General features: G+C 45.7%; 1 protein-coding gene across 5 annotated transcripts in view; it reads right to left on the bottom strand.

Moving 5' to 3' along the window:
- Window positions 1-13,283, bottom strand: part of uspl1 (ubiquitin specific peptidase like 1) — a 49,117-nt gene extending 35,834 nt beyond the window's left edge. The window contains exons 1-3 of one of the 5 annotated variants that reach the window (XM_072476970.1): window positions 13,180-13,283; window positions 4,671-4,842; window positions 4,031-4,159 (exon numbers count right to left, since the gene is read on the bottom strand). In XM_072476970.1, the coding sequence (XP_072333071.1) occupies window positions 4,031-4,159; window positions 4,671-4,796 (255 nt within the window). In that variant the 5' untranslated portion in view covers window positions 4,797-4,842; window positions 13,180-13,283. The other 4 variants (XM_072476969.1, XM_072476971.1, XM_072476972.1 and 1 more) reach the window with 4 other exon arrangements.
- Window positions 13,284-17,551: the final 4,268 nt, after the last annotated feature.

The following is a 17,551-nucleotide window of genomic DNA, read 5'->3' as shown; positions in this document are numbered from 1 at the left end:
TACTCCCAGCCAGGCTCTGGGTCACATACCGGAAAAAAAAAAGAGCACTACTTCAATCACCCTGGTGGAGGCACATGATTTTGTGCAGGCCAACAGCCTAGACAAGGGGCAGGCGAGGCAGCGATGAAGGTGGATCGGAGGAAGATTGCAGTTACCATGTTTACACGGAACTGTACTGCCTCGTTCTGATCAAAAAGACTGGGTCACAGGAAAGAGGGGACAGGCAAATGCAGGTGAGGGCGTAGACAGAGAAAGCAGATAGCCAGCAGGCACAAGCTAGGGGCTAGACTAGGATGGGAGCCAGCTCCCCATTTTTGTATAGCGCCGACTTTGCCTGGCCTGTGTTTTGCCAGATCTGTCCCAATGTCCTGGTAAATACGGATGTTGTGTCCTTCCCATGTGCTCGCTCTAGTTTGTCTCCCGACTAGGTTGCCCAGCATTTGGGCGATGTATTCTGCCTGGTCTCTACCTTTGATGCCTTTTGGCAGGCTCACAATCCGAACATTCTGTCATCGCGACCTGTTCTCCTGGTCCTCGACTTTCCCCTTAAAACTCCGTTGGGCTGCCAGGGATACAGGATACAGGACGGGGAAAATCAGAGTTGGTTCTCGGTTTGGCTTTGGCAGGTAGGGAGCAGGTCGAGGAAACATGGTGGCACTGCAAGCAGCCACTTTGGAGGATCCCTAAACAAAGGGAAACCCCGGAGTGCACCCACGTAGTGTACACACAGTTGGCGGCCATGTTGGGTGCCCTTTAGGCAAAGGGAAACAAACCCCGGAGCGCAGGGGCCCGGACTCATGGTGAGAATGGCGATCAGTCATTTTGGACGGGCCCCTAATAAAGGGAAACCCTGGAATGCAGGGGGGCGTCCACCAGCTAAGTATGGTTGACCCCGCAGGAACGGGGGGACAGAAACCAGAGGTGATCATCTCCCTGGATGCAGAAAAGGCCTTCGACAGAAAACGAGTGGAAGTACCCCTTTGGGGTACCGGAGCGGTTTGGGCTAGGAGCAGAGTTCTGTACAATGCCCCCAAAGCAGCGTTCGGACCAGCAAGCTCGGAATAAATACCTCCAGCTGCACCGAGGCACATGGTAGGGATGCTCACCGTCCCCGCTCCTGTTTGCCCTAGCAATTGAAACCCTGGCGATCGCTCTGAGAGATGCAAAAAGTCGGAAGGGCAATCAAAGAGGAGGCAGAGAGCTCAGAGTTTCACTCTATGCGGATGACCTGCTCCTCTATGTCTCGGACCCACAGAACGGCTTGAAAGCAATCATGCGGCTCCTGGAAGAGTTTGCAAGCCTTCTCGGGCTACAAACTCAACCTGGACAAGAGCGAGGCTTTTCCGGTGAACTTGTATGGGGGAGGAACAGAGCTGGAAGGACTTCCATCAAAACTGTTCCAAAACGAATTCCGCTACCTGGGGATCCAGATAGCCCATGACTGGACAAGGATCCCCAAGTGGAATCTGACCAGTGTGGCGGAGGAAGTTAAAAAGGACCTGCAGAGATGGGTTGCACTCCTGCTCTCCCTGGTGGGGAGTGCAGATGATCAAAACAAACGTACTGCCGAGATTCATCTTCCTGTACAGGTTCATATCAATCTTCACCCCCAAGGCCCTCTTCCATAACATAGACAAAATAATTATGTATGGAGTGTGTGTGTGGGGGGTAAGAACCCAAGGATCCCTAAATCGACTTTGCAAAGGAGGAATAATATGGGCGATGTGGCCCTGCCGAATCTAAAATACTACCACTGGGCAGCTACGGCAGAGGGTCAGAGAATGGATAAGTGAACCCAATACGGAATGGGTGAGAATGGAAAAGTCCTCCTGCAAGGGAACGACCTTCCGGGCCCTTGCCATTTCGGCGCTCCCACCCCCCCCATCAAAATACACATCCTGCCCAGTGGTGGTAGCCACACTAAAGGCATCGAACCAGATGAGGCAGCATTTTGGTCTAACCAAGCTGTCCCCCATCTGCGAAAACCACAAATTCCCACCAGCCATGTTCAACGCTACCTTCACAAAATGGAGACCGTACAGGGGGACGTCAACAGTCAGGGACTTCTACATAGGGGACAGACTAGCGACCTTGGGCGAACTGACAAAGATCTGGAACTACCAACGGCACAGGAACTCAAGACACCTCCAAATCAAACACTTTCTCCGCAAGGAGACGGCAAGATACCCCAACGCCCCAAGAGACACACAATTAGGCTCAGGGCGGCACGGTAGCATGGTGGTTAGCACTGCTGTTTCACAGCTCCTGGGCCATTATCTGTGTGGAGTCTGCGCATTCTCCCTGTATCTGCGTGGGTTTCCTCCAGGTGCTCCAGTTTCCTCCCACAAGTCCAGAAAGATGTGCTGTTGGCTAATTTGAATAATTCTGAATTCTCCCTCAGTGTACCCAAACAGGCGCCGGAATTTGGCGACTAGGGGCTTTTCACAGTAACTTCATTGCAGTGTTAATGTAAGCCTACTTGTGACAATAAAGATTATTATTAGAGGAACTGATAAACACAGACAGTAAGGTGGGGGGGAATGTGGGAACATCTATGGACAGTTACTGGATAGGGCAAGACCACCATTGGACGAAGCCAGACGAAAATGGGAGAACGAACTGGGGACGGAAATGGGTTGGGCACTCTGAGCGAAGCACTGAGCAGGGCCAACTCCACCGCCTCCTGTGCAAGGCTGGTGGAATTTCGCCACCTGAGAAGATGAAGTACACCATCCAAGGATAGGTCGAGGGCTTCCACAAAGCATTGGGGGCCTGTTCCAGGACCTGTTCAAAGCCAACAGCGACTAGGGAAAGAGGGGGAGATGGTGGAAGAACAGACAAGAATGCATACAACGAGGAGGTACAAAGGGTGAAGGGGGAGGAGATGAGGAGGGAACCCAAGGGAGCCACAGATCATCCCCCCAGTGAACATCCCATTCGTAGCTTCCTTATCCTGAACCTTTGCTGTGAATGAGGACTCTGGAGATGAGCAGCGAAAGGCAGGAAGAGCAGTTTCAACTTGCAGGAGGCAAGGTCTCTTCAAGTCTACTGTGATTAGATATCTCTTGGTCATAGATCCCTCATCCTGACAATGAGACAATTTCCTCAATGAATTGAATAAACACTGGGCTGGGACACGACTCCCCTTCCCAGAGATAAAACCAGTGGGTCAGTGACTTCACATACACTGCCATAACCCATGCTATGAAGGTAAGAACCACTCTCGGTGACCTTAAAACTAGGATGAGAATGTACAGGGAGATTTCTAAACCCGGTGGGTGAAGGGATGAAGCTGATCACCATCCCAGTTGAAGAGAACTCCTGAAAGCTGAAGCTGCTCCTCCTGTGTCTCGCCACTCATCATCAGAGCCCATGCTCACAGCAAGGGTTCAGGAGAACTAAGTGATGAGTGGAAGATTCAGTGTGAGCAAGGGTCAGCAAGGTGGGCTACGGAGCTGCAGAGGACAGGAGTCGAAGGGTCGACAAGAGGGTGGGTTAGGAAGTGGCGGTGACTACAAGTCAGAGGTTTGGCAGAAAAAAGGTGGGTTAGGGAACCAGAAAGGCTGCAAACCGGAGGGTCTGGGTGAAGGGCCTGCAATGACCAGGAGGGTCAAGAGAATGGGCACGGATGTGTGATGAGCAGGGTTGACAGCGAATGGGAGGCTTTGCAAGGAGAAAGTTACCTTCTTTTATATTTAAGTTTATTTTCAAAGTTATTTCATTTATCAATTTGGGAATTTAGTAATTTAAAGATTTCAACTTAAAGGGTATATTTTTTTCCCTGATGGGAAAGGTTCTCAGAACCTAATTAATATTTCATGGATTTTAATGGGAAAATGTGATTTGTTTTAAGTCGTTTCATAGTTACAATTTTCAGGAATTTGACTACAACTTTAAGCAATGACCAACAATTTTGAATAATGTCCAAATTGACTAATACTACTTGCTGCTTTCTACAGCTTTATTGCATGGAAAACATTCCAGTGAGATCTGGAAAAATCAACAAACTCACATCTAAAATTTCCATTACCTGTGGATTTTCACAAAGAAGAACGGATTCCTTCAAGCTAATAGAATATCTGCGCAAAGCTTTCTTTTCTCCTTTTGCAGCACAGGTAGGACAGTATTCCCGTAGACTGGGTGAGGGGTTTCCAGATAACTGTATACAGGGAAAAAATAAAATGGAGCAAGGAAAGTTATGCGTCATGTTTCCAATTCAGGAGTTTTTTTAAAGTCAAATGTTTTACACCATTCATAACCAGACAGAAACTTAAATCCCTTTCATATAGTATTTTCATCTTCAGTATTCAGAACGTGAAGTGCATATTCGAGGACAGTTTTAAGTTGGACAAATATGACAAACAGTATTGTTTATGCTCAGTTTACTTTCATATTCTCGTTTTCATTTGAAAGTAAGACTCAGTGCCCTCGGGTGCATGTTTCAACAACTACTCAGTAGTTAGAGGATTACCATGGTAACCATGTTTTCACTTCAGACAAATCTTTCGCCATAGCACTTTGTGCAAGATTTCCGTGTCACTTTGAATGAGTTTAGAATGTTCCACATTTCTTCACCTTTTCCAGAAAGACAATAGATTCAAAATAATTTGAAAATGTAATTAAATTTAGAACTTTGCTCAGTTTAGAGAGGAATAAACAGTTTTACTGACTTTTCCCAAATACCCCACCGTGTGGATGGAAGACACATTTATATCAGTGTCTGGACCACTCAGTGGCAAACCAGTCTTGGTCTTCTGTTTATCCGCCATGCTGAGACATAGGCTAACCTTTACCATCTCACCGGTGATTTGAAGCACACCATCAGGAACTTCTCAGAATATGCTGTTGAAATAAAAGTTGAAGATGTCATTAGAGAATACATGAAACCTAATTACAAGTAATCAGTAAACTTACAACATGCAAGCACTCACAACTAGTAGCATTCTAAAAATATACAATCAAGCACAGATTCAAAATAACATTTTGATGACAATATTTTAAACAACAATTCCAGATCAAAATCAGTAAGCTACTAACAGCTCACCAGTGTTAAATTGAGGGTAATCCTGTTGTCATCTTAATGAGGTGTAGCCATGTTCTTGTTCACTCGATAAAATTACCCAACCTCAAACTGGAAACCTTATTTGTTTTAGCATACATCATTATCCAAAAATCATTTGACTTCCAGGAGTGACATCATAATATTCTTAACCTCGATGCTTAAATGAAAAAAAAAACTAAACACATGCACTGATCACCTTATAGAAACACTGCACTTAGGAGGGAGCCAACAGAAAGATTAATTTATCTATACGTTTTCTCTAAAAATGTTTGTTTGCAGAAAATGGTCATCCTGGTGAGTGTAATTCATCAGGTAAACATTTTTGAAAGCAGCTTCTGAAACCATGCATTTAAAGCACATAAGAGAGTCTCAAAATGGCTATAAACAGGTTTCCTCAAAATGTTTAGGTGGTAGCCCATCTAGGTCATGACAATCAAATCCTTGGCTTTTAGAATCTAATCGGTGGTCTTTGAATATATTCATTCAAGTTTCAAACATATATAGGGGGAATATTGGAGCTGCTGAGAGTGTTTGGGCCTTTCTCGGGGTACAAACTAAATCTGAACAAGAGTATTTTGTGGTGTCTCTGCCGGGGGTGGGGGGGCTGCCATTCCGTAAGGCAGGGACTCACTTTAGGTACCTGGGGATGCAGGTTGCCCGGGGGTTTGGGGGGGGGGGGGGGGGGAAAAAGAGAGAAGGGGGCATTTCTAGTTTGGTGGGGAGAGTGAAAGCTGATCTGGCAAGATGGGGTGGTCTCCCTCTGTCACTGGCGGGTCGAGTACAGGCGGTTAAAATGAACGCGTGCCACGATTTTTGTTTATTTTTCAATACCTGCCAATTTTCCAGCCAAAGACTTTTTTCAGAGAGATTGAGGGAAGGATTACTTTGTTCATATGGGGAGGGAAAGTGGCCAGAGGTAGACAGGTGCTGCTGCAGAGGGGAAGGCAGGCAGGGGGTTTGGGTCTTCCGAACCTGATGTATTACTACTGGGCGGCGAATGTGGAGAAGGTGTGGAGGGTGGTCAGAGGGGGTGATTCCCAGTGGGTCAGAATGGAGGAGAACGTGCATGGGGTCGGGATTGAAAGCACTAGCAACAGCGCCGCTCCCGATAGCCCCGAGGAAGTACTCAGGGAGTCCAGTAATAATAGCTTCATTGGGAATTTGAAGGCAGTTTCGCCAACACTTCAGATTGGGGCAGGGTCAAGGGAAATGCTGATTCAGGGGAACTAGATTTGAGCCAGGGAGGTGGGATGGAAATTTTCAGAAATGGGAGAAGGGGATTAAGACACTAAAGATTTGTTTCTTCGGGGTCGGTTTGCAGTGTTGAAGGAGCTGGAAGCGAAGTATGGGCTGGAGCAGGGGGAAATGTTTAGATACATGCAGGTTCGAGGTTTTACCAGAAAGGAGACACAGAGATCCCTGGTGGAGCCGGCCTCCACATTGCTGGAGGAGGTGCTGACTACAGGTGGACTGGAGAAGAGGGTAGTGTCAGCAGTTTACGGAGCTATTTTGAAAGAGGCGAAGGCACCACTGGAAGGGATCAAAGCAAAGTGGGAGGAAAAGTTGAGAGGATATGGAGGAGGGGTTCTGGTGTGAGGTGCTCCGGAGAGTGAATGCCTCCACCTCGTGCGCGAGGTTGGGGCTGATACAGCTGAAGGTGGTATACAGAGCACACCTCACGAAGGCGAGGATGAGCCGATTCTTTGAATGAGTCGAAGATGTGTGTGAACGTTGTGTGTGTGGGGGGCTAATCACGTTCATATGTTTTGGTCCTGTCCAAAGCTAGAGGATTACTGGAAGGAGGTTTTTAGGATAATTTCTAAAGTGGTGCACGTGAAACTGGACCCGTGCCCCGAGAGGCCATATTCGGGGTGTCGGACCAGCCAGGGTTGGAAACGGGTGCGGAGGCAGATGTTGTAGCCTTCGCCTCGTTGATCGCCCGAAGGCAGATCCTGATAGGTTGGAGAGCAACCTCTCCACCCTGTGCCCTAGCATGGCGGGGGGACCTGTTGGAATTCTTGACTCTTGAGAAGGTTAAGTTTGAACTGAGGGGAAGGATGGAGGGGTTCTACAATTCATGGGCATTATTCGTTATGCACTTTCAAGAACTGGATAACATCGAACATTAGTTGGGGCGTGTGGGTGGGAGGGTTGGGGAGGAGGAGCTGTGTGTGTTAATGGAGACTATGGGTGATCCCTAATTCCTTTTTATCATTTGTTTTTTGTGAACATGCGGGCTAATGTTTGGGGTTTGGTGGGAGGATGGGATTGTTGTTATTGATATGGGGATTGACATATTTGTTACTGATTATTGTTTATTGTTGGTGGGTGTAAATTTGGGAGAAAATGTGAAAAGGAGGAGAATAAAAAATATTTAAAAAAAAAAAAAAGAATTCTGCTGATGTTATCTGCGAGAATGTCTCCAAACACTGAAAGATAACTTGAAACACTGGTTCTTAATGGTGTTTATTTTTTTTGAATAATGTGAGGAACAGTGTACAACCCAATGAGAAACCTGTCCTTTTGTTGTGTAAATAATTAATAAAGAATACTGAATAAAGTCGAAGAAAAAACACAAAAGACTAATATACACTATGACACTTAAGTATATTAATAACTAAACACACCCGTGTTATCTGAAGTTACCTCTTGTTCCCAAAATATACCTATGTTCCATGAACTCACTGAGACACCCCTTTTCCCAACCAACATCCAACTTTAGGGTCTACAGGTCGAATCCAGTTAATGGCTACCACACAATACCGCTAAGGTGACCAAGTCTGGGAAATCTCTCTTCCTGGTTCAGCGAAGGCACAAAACTGCGTCTTTTAGAGGAGCAATCTGCCGTGGCTCTAAATTTTAGCTGAACACGTCTCTGTGGTTCAGATAAAAATATTTTTAAAAACAAAAAAAGTTTCAAACATATATAAGATTTCTGCAATTTCAAAAGGTGGTTGCGAGGGAACGTTGTATTTTTAACTGCTATTCTCCTCAAACAGCTACAACACAACTGGCTTCCAAAATTTCTTTAGAACTACTACTTCACACTAAAGACTGAATATAATAGTTTGTATAGGCTATGCAATGGTGGGAGAGAGAGATAAAGTCAGTCTGGATTGATATACAATCCTGGCACCAAGTGAGAACAGGATTATCCTGCAATCAAATAATCTGACAACGCCTGCTGCCTGAGCTAGTTAATTGTATCCCATAAGTTAACATCTTAAGATGTTAAAAAGTAAATGGAAGTAGAAAACGTAAGAAACAGAGGAGACAGAAAGATAAAAATGAAGAATCTACAAACATGAAGAATCTATAAACAACTCAAGAGACCAGGTGAGAAATTCATAAATCATTGATTAGGTGGGCATACTGTGAATGATTTGGAGCACCACACTGCAGGGAAGATGCAAAGGCCTTAGGAAAGGTACAGAGGAAGCTGACCAAAATATTACCAGGAATGAGAAACATCACTTGTGAAGAGAAGTTGGCATTAGAATTGATCTCCTTGGAACAGGGGAAATTGAGGCGCTGGGTCACTGTCTGTGCGGAGTCTGCACGTTCTCCCCATGTCTGCGTGGGTTTCCTCCGGGTGCTCCGGTTTCCTCCCACAGTCCAAAGACGTGCAGGTTGGGTGGATTGACCATGCTAAATTGCCCTTAGTGTCCAAAAGGTTAGGAGAGGTTATTGGGATAGGATGGAAGGGAGAGCTTAAGTGGGTCGGTGCAGACACGATGGGCCGAATGGCCTCTTTTTGCACTGTATGTTCTATAATTGTTAAAATGATTTGCAAACGGTATAGGGGTGAGAATTCTTTTCACGGTGCAGTCAGGATCTGGAACATTCTGCCTGAAATGATGGTGGAAGCTGATTCCATAAGCAAGAGTGAGTTGAACAAGTACTGTAGGATGAGGAACTGACAGGGTTACATACGAAAAGGGAATTCAGCATGATGGCGCTTTCAAAGTGCCAACATAGGTATAAGGGTCAAATGGTTCCTTCTGTGCTGTAGGTTTCTGATTCTGCTGAATTATCCATTTGCCACCTCAATCCTTGCTTAAAATTTAAAAATCTAATGCAAATTAGATTTTGCACCATGTTTTGAAGACCATCAATAACTTGTTACATTTTAAAATTCCTTCTAAAAATTTAACTATTTTACCTCATGTTTGGCAGTCAAAACATTGCGCCGAGGATGCAGTTCCAGGGCTAGTCAGGAAATTTGCGAAGCCTTGGTCAGAATTCTCCAGTCTCCCAGCTGCCTGTTTCTCGGCGGCCCGCCGTTCACTGGCAGCGGGATTCACTCTTCCCACCAGGCGACTTGTCATTGGGATTTCCCATTGAAGCCACCTGACGCAGCCGAGAAACACACAGGCAGGGGTGCACTGCCAGCGGGAAAAGAAAATCCCAACAGCCGAAGAATGCCGGCCCAATACTTTAAACAGGATGCCATCAAAATTCATGAACCACGTCAGTACATGTTTCCAATTTAACAAAAAGTAACAACCTTTGGTTCCAACAAAAGGTTGTAAAATGCTCGAATAGATTGATATTATGAACTGCCGGCACACCTCATTAAGACTGTCTTATAACTGTAATTGGCATTACCAAAATTGAGCTTTAAATTTCACTCACCTCGTTTAAGAAATGCAATAATCTGTCATCTGTATTTTAATTCCATCCAATTGCAGTCAGAATAACAAAGTGCTCCCATTGTTAGGTCAGATATCAAGCAACCACTAATCAACCCAAACTTTTCTGCTTTTTAAACCATAATGGGTACATTTTTGAGAAAACAAAGGATTTAATGCCATAGAGAAAAGCCCAGACAATGCAATGTAAACATATTACACAAGACTTACCTTTCACCAACTTGTTCACTCTTGCTCCCCAAATGATTTGCCGTCATCTCCAACTGACCTATTCTTGATACTGTGCATCCACAGTATTTTAAGATTTACTTTATTCCCAAATTATTTCAGATGGCTGTTGAACTATATTATATTAAGATATGCCATTTCAACCAGTTTTACTCCTCTTGCCTCAGTGCAAGTGTTTTTCCATTAGTTAGAAGCACAGTTTGAAGCCTCAGATTTGTGAGACATGGCTGACAGTGAACAGGAAAAGTGCTCTTATAGCTGGGCTCCAATGTAATAGATAAAACAAAGATTCAACTACCCTTAAATAAAATGGCAGATACCAAACCACTGGTCAGTTTTTACAAGCATTACCCCGACTTTGCCTAACTCTTGGAAAAAACTGGATTATAGACGAGTTGACAATACTTGCCCCTAAATCTGTGTTATTACCTCTCGTTTACCTCTTCTACAATTCTAAAGAATGAAAACATCTGTATCAAAATTAGGTGCTTTGAAAAAAGCTATCAAAATGTCTACTATTTCAACTAGCCATGATACTTCGTCATCGCAGAATGTGCGACAATAGGAAGGTCAACAGAATTCTAGTGGGCAAAACATGGATACAATGCACTGATCAGGCAACAATGAAAACATTTTCCAACAAAATTTCTTTAAAAATCTAGATGAGTTTCTTTACTTCAGGACACTCATTCCATGAGCCAATTATTCAGAGTGGAACAAATTTACTGTTCAAGTTGGGCAAATTAGGCTTCCCTCACCCTCTACTTTTGTTTTAAATACCAGTAAATGTCAAGTAGTAGCAGCACTCTTGGAGAGCACAGCATGATTGACATAGAGAAGGCAAAAAAGGAGATTAAACTAGTATAATGTTATTAGATTACTTGAGCATCACAAAATACATTTCTTGTGGGAAGTACATATGCAGGATACAAGAGTACACTATAAATTAATGCATATATTTTAAATTAGAAACCATTTTTGTGTTCAACACGCCAAAGGAAAGCTCCTGAACTGTTTACATAGATGGGAGAAAAAAGTAATGTGCATTTTGACTTTGTTGTTTTTAAGGATTAGATGGATGAGATTAAAGGGAAAAAATTATATTTGCCTGAGAGTAAAAGAAACAAATTAGAAATCCAGTTACAGTTAGGCTTCTCAAGTCTTAGGATTTGAGAACTCCTCATATTCAATCATGGTCTGCATTGAGTTTACCAAGATCAGGTGGGATCATTGGCTATAAAAATGGAAAGGAGGAGACACTCATCCCCAGCACCTTTTTAAAATTACTTTATCAGAGTTACAAAGCCAGAACTCAGAGTGTGGACGTGGGCAAACCCCTAATCCTGCTCCTTGCCTGCTCCAAAAACCAATTCATGGTCCCCACAAAAGAGACATACCAGATCCAGGCATTACACCTGACCTCACTCACGCTCATCTTATCCAAAAGGCCAAGAAGCGTTTTGTTACAAAGAAAAGCATAACAAAAAGTTTCATGATCAGCACCTGGTAGTGTTGCAGTGCTCCTTGAATCATACTGGTATTCGTATGACAAGGTGACAAATGTAGGGTGCACAAGGAGGGAAGTGTGCAAAGGGCCCCTTAGGATTAATATCCACATATAAATGAATCATAATCTTCAGGGCAAAGCGGCTCTGGAAAGCAAATCAATAAGTTTTTTTTTTTAAAAGGCAGTGACAATAGCTTTAAGGGGAAGAGGGATAGTAGTTGGCTAAATGACAGAAAACCAAGAGTCAAGATCTCCTGTTGTCTTTCAGACTGTAGGAAGACGAGTGTGGCATCCCAAGGGTCAGTGTCAAGGTCCTTGCTTTTCTGGATATATTAATAACCTAGACTTGGGTGCACAGGGCACCATTTCAAAATATGTAGAGAACACAAAACTTGGAAGTATTATGAACAATGAGAAGAGTGATAGATCTCAAGAGGGCATAGGCTGGTTGAATAGGCAGACAATTGTCAAATGAAACAATGCAGCCATCTGAAGTGATTCATTATGGTAGAGAAAAAAACAAGGCGAGACAATGTAAAATAGAGGACAGTTCTACAGAAAAGGAGTGATAAACATATATAGAAAACACAGGTTCAGTCTCAATTGGAGTATTGAGTCCAACTCTGGGCACCACACTTAAGGAAGGAGATAAAGGCATTAGAGATGGTTCAGAAAAGATTAATTAGAATGGTTCCAGAGTCGAGGAACTTCAATTATGTGAATAGATTGGAAAAGCTGAGGCTGTTCTCTTCAAAGAGAATTTCCAGAGATTTGATAGAGGCAGCACAGTGGTTAGCACTGTCACTTCACAGCTCCAGGGTCCCAGGTTCGATTCACGGCTTGAGCCATTGTCTGTGTGGAGTCTGCATGTTCTCCTCATGTCTGCGTGGGTTTCCTCCGGGTGCTCCGGTTTCTTCCCACAGTTCAAAGACGTGCAGGTTAGGTGGATTGGCCAGGCTAAATTGCCCATAGTGTCCAAAGGGGTTTTGTGGGGTTGCTGAGTCACGGTGATAGGGCAGAGGTGTGGACTTAAGTGGGGTGCTCTTTCCAAGGGCCGGTGCAGACTCAATGGGCCAAAAGACCTCTTGCTGCATTGTAAATTCTATGTCTATGTACTCAAAATCATGAGGATCATGAGTAGATAGGAAGAAACAGCCGGTGGTTAGGATCTGGAATATTCCACCTGATAGTATGGTGGAGACAGATTCAATCAAGGTCTTCAAAAGAGACCTGACCAATTATCTGAAGAGTAAAAAAATTGCATGGCTATGGAAAAAGACAGAAAAGTGGGACCAGGTGAGTTGCTATGGTAGAGGGCTGGCACAGACACAGCAAGCCCAATTACCTCCTTTTGTGCTGTGGTCGTTCCATGATTCTGCTTGGGAATCACCACACCGCGCAGAACCCCCAGACCGAAGGAATAATTCCGAGCAAAGCAGGGGTGAGAATTGAGCTGAGATTTGCGCCAAAGTGAGATCTCCCAAAGCAGGGAGAGTACCCGAAAGTGACCGAGGCGGCCTGGCATCAGCCCACCTTAAGCACCCGCGACCTGAAGCTTTTGCCCCGAGCTGGCTGAAGGTGTGAAAGCTGCGTGTCTGAACTCAGCCCACAGAAGGAGCAGCCCCTCCCTCCATTACCCTCGCCGCCTCGACCAGACTCGGGGGCCGGGACTCCAAACACATGGAGGATTCACGTGAAACCGGCCCTAACCTGTGCCGCTTTTCTCGCACCTTCCTCCTCCTGTTTGGGCGCTGCCGCTCTCGCGCGCCCCCCACCACGGCCGCTCTCCTGGGCCGCTCGCACACCACCGCCGGCCCCGCTCCAGCAACGTCCGCCCAACGTTTTCCGTCCTCTGCTTCCGGCGTTCCACTTCCGGTCCGACTGCACCCCCCCGTCAGGATTTAAGTTCCCACCTGCCGACGGCCCAGTCACAGAATCAAAACCAAACACATGAAGGCAAGGAGGCGAAACCCGCGTCTCCGCGCCTGTGTGAACAGCCTACAATTAGAGACGGTTTCTCAGCTATCAAACTCTCACTTTCGCCTGGGATGCTCTCTTTTGCGGGCCTAGGATGTTCCGTGCGTCCGGCCCTGTCCAAACGTGCTCACCACGATATTTATATTTTCCATGAGATTTATCAGTTAAAATAGTCAAGACACATTTTGGTGTCCACTTGGTCACAGAAACTTTCAAGTGAGTCAGGAAATTCCCCTGTTTATGTTCTTTGATCACCAAGGCGTGCACCTCATATTGAAAAATACTGCAGATGCTGGAATTCTGACATAAAACAAAGTGCTGGGAATACTCAGCAAGTTTGGTAACAACTGTGGAGAGAGAAACAGAATGAACAGCAGTCCATGTCCAAATGCAGCAAGACCTGGACAATGTCCAGGTTTGGGCTGACAAGTGGCAAGTTACATTCGTGCCACACAAGTGCCAGGCAATGACTATCTCCTACATGAGAAGATCTAACTACCGCCCCTCGACATTCGATGGCATTACCATCACTGAATCCCCCACAGTCAACATCCTAGGGATTACCATTGATCAGAAACTGAACTGGACTAACCATATTAATACTGTGGCTTCCAGGGCAGGTCAAAGGCTAGAAATCCTGCAGCGAGTAACTCACCGCCCCCCCCCCCCCCCCCCCAAGCCTGCCACCAGCTATGAGGCACAAGTCAGGAATTCTCTCCACTTGCCTGGATGAGTGCAGCTCCAACCACACTCAAGAAGCTCGACCCCATCCAGGAGAAAGTAGCCCGCTTGATTGCTCCTCCTTTCACAAACATTCAAACCCTCCACCACCGACACACCGTGCCAGCCGTGTGTACCATTTACAAGATGATAACTCACCAAGGTTCCTTGGACATTTTCCAAACCCATGACCACTACCATCTAAAAGGATAAGAGCAACAGATACCTGGGAACCCTACCACCTGGAGGTTCCCCTCCAAGGCACTCACCACCCTGACTTGGGAATATATCGCCACTCCTTCACTGTCACTGGGGCAACATCCTGGAACTCCCTCCCTAACAGCACAGTGGGTGTACCTACACCTCAAGGACTGCAACAGCTCAAGAAGGCAACTCACCACCGCCTTCTAAAGGACAACTACGGATGGGCAATAAATGCTTGCCTAACCAGCGACGCCCACATCCCTTAAAAATGAATTTTTAAAAAACTTTTCAGATCAAGGACCATGTTCAGAAATGTGGGCATTTGGGGTTACCCTTCCCCACACAGCTCTCCTGCTGATGTCCTATCCTGGACAATAACATTACTGTATCATTAAGGTGGCTGGAGGTCTGGCAAAGCCAACAGCGGATTCAGACTTCTGATGGAAGTGGTAAAAGACACCAAGCTTTAAGCGATGTTTTCAGTGACCTTGCAGAGGAAGCACGATGTAGTTACAGCTGATTGAGCCAAAACAGGGCCATCCATCCCATGATAGACTTCCTGGTTATGTTCCAGGCACTCACTCTCAGATCCACCATTGTCAAGCCAATGTTCTTTGACCACAGCCTCCTACTAGTCAACTGTCACTCGGTAACCAGCGGGTTGGCAGTATGGACATGGAAGCTGAATGTGACACCATTGACCCCAGAGCAGTTCCAAAGATTTGACATGTGAAGCCCCTCTTTAATTCTCAAATGCTCTGGTGGGATGCAATCAACATGAATATTAAGCGATTCACCATTGCTAAAGGTCTTCAGAAGATGAGAGAGACAGGAAAGTATCCACCCCCATAAAACATGCCAAAGATGTTTCTGCTGCAGTCGGTCAGATGGATTAACCATGTTAAATTGCCCCGTAGTGTCAAAAAAGATGTGCTAGTTAGGTAGGGTTATAGGGATAGGGCGGGGCAGTGGGCCTAGATGGGTTGCTCTTTCAGAGGGTCGATGCAGATTCAATGGGCCAAATAGCCTTCTGCATTAGGGATTCTATGGATGGGGCTCAGAAATGACATGTCCTATTCATACTTTTAAACATGGATTGCATTCTGTACAGCATATAATTTTCTGGGACGGTTGTTTAAATGTTCACACTAACATGGCTGTCAAGGGTCACAAATTCTGCACAAGGTTGCTGTTAGTCTTTAGAAAATTCCTGATTGAATAACCATGGCTGCTCCTCCCCCCACTTCAATGGACATACCCAGAACAAAACCCATTTGTGGAATTTACATCTACGACATGGTTTGTGGTTTACCCAAAACTCAGAATCAATGTACTTACAGAACTTATGGCACCAAGTTGAAACTTAACAAGGAAAGCTGCGGAAGCCAGTTTATCATAGATATCATAATGTGCGAACAGACCTCCATCCATTCTCAATTGTATAGAAATTGCTTCTAGCATTAAACAATTCTGAGTGGGCAAAGTAAGTATTTGTCATGTGACCAAAACCAACTAAAGGTAACAATTCTATTATCTCAAGAACCAGAGGGAATCTAGTCATTCTATCCAGAAGAACAGCTGCAGAAACAGCATTAGCAGAAAAATCTATGCCTTTAAAAACCTGGACACTGCTACACCTTAAAAGTCTTCCAGCCATTCATTTTCAAAGATCCACTAGAACACAACCTTAACCTGGTAAGAAAATCACCTGTAGCCAATTTTTTGATTTGCTGAAAAAGCCACCTCTTCAAAAGAATCCTTAACAATGTTGATATACGACTCCAGTTATTGAAACCGCCAAGACGACCCTTTTGGAGTGAACTGCTTTCTTCAATGGGCACGCAAAGGTGAGCTAAACATGTAAATAATGAACGATTCTTTTGTTTACAACTTGTAAACATGCTCTGTGCTCTTGAAGGGGTGGCACGGTGGTATAGTGGTTAGCACTGCTGCCTCACAGCGCCGGGGACCTGGGTTCGATTCCCACTTGGGTCACTGTCTGTGCGGAGTCTGCACGTTCTCCCCGTGTCTGCATGGGTTTCCTCCGGTTTCCTCCCACAGTCCAAAGAAGTGCAGGTTAGGTGGATTGGTATGCTAAATTGCCCTTAGTATCTAGACAAAAAAGATTAGGTGGGGTTACTGGGTTACGTTGAGAGGTTGGAGATGTGTGCTTAAGTGGGGTGCTCTTGCCAAGGGCTGGTGCAGACTTGATGGGCCAAATGGCCTCCTTCTGCACTGTAAATGCTATGATTCTATGAGTAAATAATCCTCTTTCATTTAACCTATGAAAGCTAACTGCTGATTATTTAAAAATTGACCACACTCCAGGGTTGAGAAACAAAAGTATCGTTCTTTCCCAAAAAACGCACAGATTGTGGACAGTGAAGGAAAGGGGACAAGTTTCCGCCCTCTCCTGTCTCTGTCCATAACAGAATTTGGGGCTGCATTTGGACCAATTGAACTAAAACAATCTAAGGGCCCGATTCTCTGGAAAGATTTCTCAGTGTGGTAGCGAGTGGGAACTGCCAGGAGCTTCCCGGTGCTCGGCCCAGCAAGGCTGGCAACGCTATTCAATGTTAATTCGCCCATTTAACGAGACCCCACGGGCTTCTCACCGCAAATGAAGGCCTGCCACCCAATTTGCCAGCACCACATTCGCCAAACCCCACCACCACCACTAACAAGGTCGAGCAGCCCTTGCTCAACCAACACCAGCCAGCTCGCAAGAATGGCACCCAGGAGACGGGCCCCAAGATTTGGGAGAAGCAGATCTGGGTGGCTCCTAGACGCAGTGGAGATCAGGAAGGATGTCCTGTTCCCCCGAGGGTCATGGATGGTCAGCCATAGGACAGCCAGTGCTGCCTGGGATGAGGTGGCGCCGGCTGTGAGCTCGGGGAGTGTGATCAGGAGTACTGGCCTCCAGTGCCGGAAAAAGGTAAACGACCTACACCAAGCAACATGACTGAGTAGACACCAACCCCGCCCCCCGCCGAGACCTTTCCATCCCCACACGAGGATCCAATCCCCCAACTCTCCATGCAAGCCCCAACCGTCCCTCTACCTCCTCTCCCTTCAACCCCCCCCCCCAACCCTCCATTCAGCCCCCTCTCCCTTCATTCCCTTCACCCTCCCAACACTTTCTTCACAACCCCCTCCCACCACAGCTCCGAGGAAGACACAATCGAGATGTCACATCTGTCA

The sequence above is a fragment of the Scyliorhinus torazame genome, chromosome 15 (genome assembly GCF_047496885.1).
Source record: "Scyliorhinus torazame isolate Kashiwa2021f chromosome 15, sScyTor2.1, whole genome shotgun sequence".
Taxonomy (NCBI): domain Eukaryota; kingdom Metazoa; phylum Chordata; class Chondrichthyes; order Carcharhiniformes; family Scyliorhinidae; genus Scyliorhinus; species Scyliorhinus torazame.
This window is presented reverse-complemented; position numbering and strand designations above follow the sequence as displayed.